This window comes from Motacilla alba, chromosome 1 (assembly GCF_015832195.1).
Source record: "Motacilla alba alba isolate MOTALB_02 chromosome 1, Motacilla_alba_V1.0_pri, whole genome shotgun sequence".
Classification (NCBI taxonomy): domain Eukaryota; kingdom Metazoa; phylum Chordata; class Aves; order Passeriformes; family Motacillidae; genus Motacilla; species Motacilla alba.
Genome location: NC_052016.1, coordinates 417,015 through 422,803, shown reverse-complemented (window position 1 = coordinate 422,803; position 5,789 = coordinate 417,015). Strand labels below are relative to the sequence as shown.

Sequence of the window (5,789 nt, the reverse complement as noted above, 5' to 3'; positions counted from 1 at the left end):
AAAACCCCAAACCCAGCCCTCAAACGGTTTCGATTCGCCGGCGAAGCAAACTGACAAAAAACTCCGCGAAAGTCAAGGATGCGCCAGAAATATTCCCATCCCTTCCCCATCTGTCTCCGCCTCCCCGGAACAGCGAGGAAGAGCAAAAAGACATTTATTTAAAATGCTTTTTTCTTTTTATTTTTTTTATTTATTTAAATCTCAACAGTGGATCACTTTTTTTTTTTTTTTTTTTTTTTTTTTTTTTTTTTTTTTTGCAACCAAACAAGTAATAAATATTATTTAGCAACTTTTTTTTTTTCTTTTTCTCTTTTGTTTTTTTGGGTTTTTTTGTGGGTTTTTTTTTTACAAAAATAAACAGATGATAAAATCTCTGCAAGGGGCAGCGATAAGAAAAGTTGTTATTTCAGAAACAAGCCCAAGTTCTCAGTATTGCAACACGGACAGGGTGAAAGTTCCTACACAGAAAGAGCATTAAAGAGTTCAAACTTTGTTAAAGGTGGCAGGAACGTAAAAAAAACAAACAAAAAAACAAACAAAAAAAAAACCAAAACCAAAAAACAACGAAACAAACGTGTTATACGCTTAAAAGTAAACCAACCCAACAAACCCCAAGAACCCAAAGGAAGGAAACCAAGGCAAACCGACCCCTTTTCACTCATGAGGCTGACACAGAACAAGTGCACGGACGGAAAGCTCAGGCAGAGCGGACTCGCGTCCTTATCGGTCTATTTACAAATCCCGCGGCGGAGAGAGCCCGGCAGAGCCCCGGAGCGGGGAGAGCGGCGCAGAGCCCGCACCCCCGGCCGCGGCTCCCCGGAGCCCCCCGGGACGGGCGGTCCGGGGGGATGCGCCCCGGGAGCGGCTCGGGAGGCTCTGTGTGTGGAACCGAGACCGGCAGAGGGGAGGGAGGGAGCGAACGAGCGGGTAAACGAGTTTTCAAAGCCCCTCCGCAGTTTTGGTTCCTCGGCGGCGGCGAGCCCCGGCTCCGCCGCCCTCCCCTGCTCCGGAGTTCGCGGCATCGTCGGGAAAATTAAAAACGCGGCGGGTGCGCGGGGCTTCGCTCGGGCCGGGGGGGTATCCCGGGAGCGGGGCGGACCCCGGGCCGGGCTCCATCCCCTCCCGCCGCCCCTCCGGGAGCGGAGCGGGGCGGCGCCGCTGCCGCCGGCGGGGAGCGTCCGTAGGTCCTGGGGGCGCCGGGGGCGCGGCGGGGCCGCCCGGCCGAGGGGCTCATTTGGTGTCGGTGGCTATCTGGGCAGGCTGGCCGTGCCCATGCCGGAGACGTGGTGGGCGGCGGGGCCGACACCTGGCACATGCTGCAGGGGCACGGCATCCCCCCCCAGTGCTGGAAGCCGCTGCCCAGCGGGGCGGCGGCGGCGGCGGCGGCGGCGGCCGAGGGCGACTTGAGGAGCCCGTGCGGGGGCCGGATGGAGCTGACGGCCGAGAGGCCGGAGCCGGGCAGGGAGGCGCTGGAGACGGCGGCGGGGGGCAGGATGGGGTGGTGCACGGGGTGCGAGGCCGGGTGGCCCCGGGTGGCCGGGCAGCGGCGCCGAGTGCGCGCCCATGCCGCCGGGGCAGGCGGCGGGGTGGAAGCCGGCGTGGTGGCCGCCGTAGATCTCGCTGACCAGGCGCTTCATCTCCTCCAGGGAGTTGGTGAGCATCAGGATGTAGTTGCGCGCCAGGAGGAGCGTGGCGATCTTGGAGAGCTTGCGCACGGACGGGCCGTGCGCGTAGGGCATCACCTCCCGCAGCCCGTCCATGGCGATGTTCAGGTCGTGCATCCGCTTGCGCTCCCGGCTGTTGATCTTCAGCCGCAGCTGCTGCAGCTCCGGCTCCGTCATCAGCTTCTTGTCCTTCTTGAGGAGGAAGAGGACGACGACGACGAGGACGACGACGAGGACTTGAAGCCCAGCTTGTCCACCACCACCACCCCCCGCAGCGCTCATGGCGCTGCGCAGCTCGGCGCTCAGCTCGGCGGGGAGTCGCTCTGCGTGGAGCTGGACACGGTGCCGCCCGTGAAGCCCCCGCCGCCGCCCTTATTCCTGGCCGTGAGGAAGAGGTCATCGGGCTCCGGGGAGGACGGGCGGCTGGAAACCAGGCTGGCGTCCGAGTCCATGGCCCGGCGGGCCGGGCAGCCTGCGGGGAGGGGAGAGAGCCCGCGGGCGGCCCCGCGTCAGCGCCCGCCGCCGTTCGCCGGGGCACCGCGCCCGCCCGCCCCATCGGCGAGCCCGGGGAGCCACGGCCCGGCGGCACCGGCCCCGCTGCCCGCCCTCCCCTCGCCGGGGGCTGCTCCCGTCCCGTCCCGTCCCGTCCCGTCCCGTTCCTCCCCCGGCTCCTCTCCGCCGGGGCTCGGGGTCCACGCGGGGCCGCGGGCGCGGGGGGCACCCACAGTGCTCGGGGGGCACTCACAGTGCGCGGGGGGCACTCGCAGGGCTCGGGGGGCACTCGCAGGGCTCGGGGGGCACTCGCAGGGTTCGGGGGGCACTCGCGGTGCGCGGGGGGCACTCACCGTGGCGAGCGGCGCGCCGGGACGGGCGAGCACGGCAGCAGCAGCGCGCACCTTGCGGCGGAGCGGCGGCCGCTTTATAGCCGCGCCGGGGAGGAACGATGTCACCGGGCGGGAGGGGGGCTGCGCCAATCCGCGGCGGCGGCGGGGGGACGGCTGATGTCACCGGGGCCGCTCCGGCTCGATGGGGGCGGGGGGGCGCGGCCGGAGCGGCGCGGGGAGCCCGGCGGGGGGGAGGGACTTTTGTCAAACCATAATAAAACGCAACAATGACAGCGCCGGGAACAGCTGTTGGGGGGGCGGGACGGGACGGGGACGGGGACGGGCACCGGACCGAGCAGCCCCCGCACGTCGGTGTTCCCCGGTGCTCGGTTCGCCCGCCGGCGCGCACCGGGCAGCGCTGCCCCCGCCCGGTGCCCCCTCCTGCCCCGAGCCCGGGCGTTATTCTCCCGTCAAGTGGTGCAAGGAGAGGCGGAGAAAAGCGGGATTTCGGCCTCTCCGTTCCCCGCGAGCGAATCGCCCCGAGCATCCCCCCGGCCCCGCAGAACGGTGGAGAAGTTTTTGAGCAGCCGCTTAAATCTGCCCCAAAAAGGCCTTCAGCGAGAAGGGAGCGGGAGAGGGGAGAGAAAGAAAGAAAGAAAGAAAGAGTAAAAGACGTTAACAAACGAACAAAAAATGACCTTCGGAAATGCCTCCCGCCTTCCTGCGCCGCTCGCCGGCTCCCGGCGAGTCCCCTCGCCCCGGCAGCTCCGCGCAACAGGGTGGGAGCTTCCTCGCACCGGGGTAAATCCCCCGGCCGCCCCCTCCCCGCCGGCCCCCCCGGCCCCTTTGCCTTTGTTGTATTATTTTTACACCCGTGTGTTTCCCAGCTGGCCCGGCAAGCCTCAACCATCCGTTAAATATGTATTTAAAACGTTAAGAAGTGAAGCGTGGAAATGTGTTTCCCAACGGTTGCGGGGATGATCCGTAACAGGTCAATTAGGAAAATCTGTCCCCGCGACAGCCGGGCCCGCCGCCCGGCGTGTGTCCCGCTGCCGCCCGGCCCGGCCACCGGCGACGTGCCGGGGCTCCGGGCGGGCACGGGGACCCCCCGAGGATGGGGGGGGGCCGGGGCTGAGCTCCGCGGGGGGACGGGGAGCGGAGCTGAGCAAAGTTTGGTTTATTTTGTGGGAGCGGCGGCCGGAGCCGGGCGCCGCCTTCGCCTGGCGGCTCCGAGCGCCGCGGTGCTGGAGAAAACAGCACAACGAATTCAGCCCGGAGCCTCTCCAGGCCCGGCCGGAGGAGGGGGAACCGGCCCCCGGCAGGCCGGGAGGGGCGGCGGGCGGGAGGATCGCCCCCAGGGCAGCGGCGATGGTGTGAGAGCGAGGAAAACGCCGCAGCGCCCGTCTCCTGCGCGCCAGGGCTCGGCAATTCTCCTCCCTAAGGGCTGGGACCGTCCCTGCTCCGCAGAAGAAGCTGTCAAACGGATGGGGGGCCCGGCCGCCCCGTGGGGCCCGCGGCAGGCGCGGCTCAGCCCCGGGGGGCGGCGGAGCTCCGGCAGCGGGCCGGGCCCTGGAGCCCCGCGGGCCGGGCAGGAACCCCCCGGGAGCGCCCCGGGGCTGGAGAGGGGCCCTGGAGCAGAGCTGGGGGTCACCTGCGGGAACGGACAGCGGGAACTGCGGGGAACAGCCTCCGGCCACGGCCTGGACAGAGGGATGGACAGAGGGGACAGAGGGATGGACAGCGGGATGGACAGAGGGGTGGACAGAGGGGCGGACAAGGGATGGACGGAGGGGATGGACAGAGGGATGGACAGAAGGGACAAGGGATGGACAGAGGGATGGACAGCGGGATGGACAGAGGGCGGGGGTGCCGGGGGGCAGCCGGAGCTCGGGGCCGCTGCGTCCCGAGGCCGTTCTGGCATCACCCCTGGGGGCTCGGGAGGGAGAAGTGGGCAGCGGGCTGTCTCTCCTTTTCCTTTTCCTTTTCCTTTTCCTTTTCCTTTTCCTTTTCCTTCCTCTTTCCTTTCCCCTCCCCTTCCCTTTCCTCTTCTCCTTCCCCTTCATTTTCTCCTTTTCCTTTCTCTTTTCTCCGGTTTCTTTCTCTTTTCTCCTTTTCCTTCCCCCTCTTTTTTTTTTCGTTTTTTTTTTTTCTTTTTCCTTTTCTTCTCTTTTCCCTTTTTTCTTGTTTCTTTCTCTTTTTTTTTTTCCTCGTTTCTTTTTTATTTTCCTCTCCCCCCTTGCAGAGAGGAAACCCCTCTCTGAGTCCGCAGCAGAAATCTCGGGATCTGAGTCGCGAAGGGAGCGATGTCCTTGGTGACCACTGTCACTCTGCCGGGATGGGACCGGGACCGGGACCGGGACTGGGATCGGGATCGGGATCGGGATCGGGAGCTGGAGCGGGATCGGGATCGGGATTGGGATCGGGATCGGGATCGGGATCGGGATCGGGAGCGGGAGCGGGATCGGGATCGGGGATTGGGATCAGGATCAGGATTGGGATCGGGAGCTGGAGCGGGATCGGGATTGGGATCGGGATCGGGATCGGGATCAGGATCAGGATTGGGTTTGGATCGGTATTGGGATCAGGATCGGGATCGAGATCGGGATTGGGATCGGGAGCTGGAGCGGGATCAGGATCGGGATTGGGATCAGGAGCGGGATCGGGACCGGGACCGCCCGGTGCTGCTCTGCCGCCCTGCCAGGGGGTGCGAGGAGGAAGGGGACGGTCTGTGCCGTGAGATGACAAGTGAAGTGTCGCACCTCCCCCTCCCCGGACCCGGGCAGGCTCCGCGCCGCAGCCGCCCCTCGCTGGCGCATCCCGGGAAGCGGCCCCGGAGCGTTCCCAGAGGAGCCCTTCACCCGAACTTGATTTTGACACTAAAATGTGGAGCAGAGCCCATTTGCTGCGCTATGAATATGTATTATTTCTTTTTTTAATAGCGTCTGTAGACAACTAAGGCATGAATGGAGGCAATCAGGAACACGATGAAGTGATAACTTAATAAAAACCAGACTCTTGCCTTCACGCTGCAAACCGCTTGGAATGTCATTAGGCTGTTGCTGGGGGGGTTTCTTGCCCGTTCCCCCCCGGGCCCGGGGGATGCCCTCGCCCCCGCTGGAGCTGCCCGCTCCGGCCGGGAGGAACCCGAGGCACCCGAGGCACCCGAGGGCCGGGCGCGGCTGCAGCTCCGCGGCTGAAAGCGGTCTGGGCGCTGCTCGGGAAGTCGGAGCTGTCTGCCTCCCATCTGGGCCCAGAGCCTCGGAAAGTTCCCAGTTCAGACCGGGATCTCCAGGGGCGCCCT

General features: G+C 64.9%; 1 protein-coding gene across 1 annotated transcript; it reads right to left on the bottom strand.

Annotated features, from left to right (window-relative positions):
* Positions 1–248: 248 nt before the first annotated feature.
* On the bottom strand, positions 249–2,544 carry LOC119698475 (oligodendrocyte transcription factor 2-like). The gene is given in 7 exon segments (XM_038130343.1): positions 249–1,298; positions 1,301–1,529; positions 1,531–1,861; positions 1,864–1,918; positions 1,920–1,972; positions 1,975–2,136; positions 2,510–2,544. Coding segments are annotated over 6 exon segments (861 nt in total). The 5' UTR covers positions 2,117–2,136; positions 2,510–2,544; the 3' UTR covers positions 249–1,247.
* Positions 2,545–5,789: the final 3,245 nt, after the last annotated feature.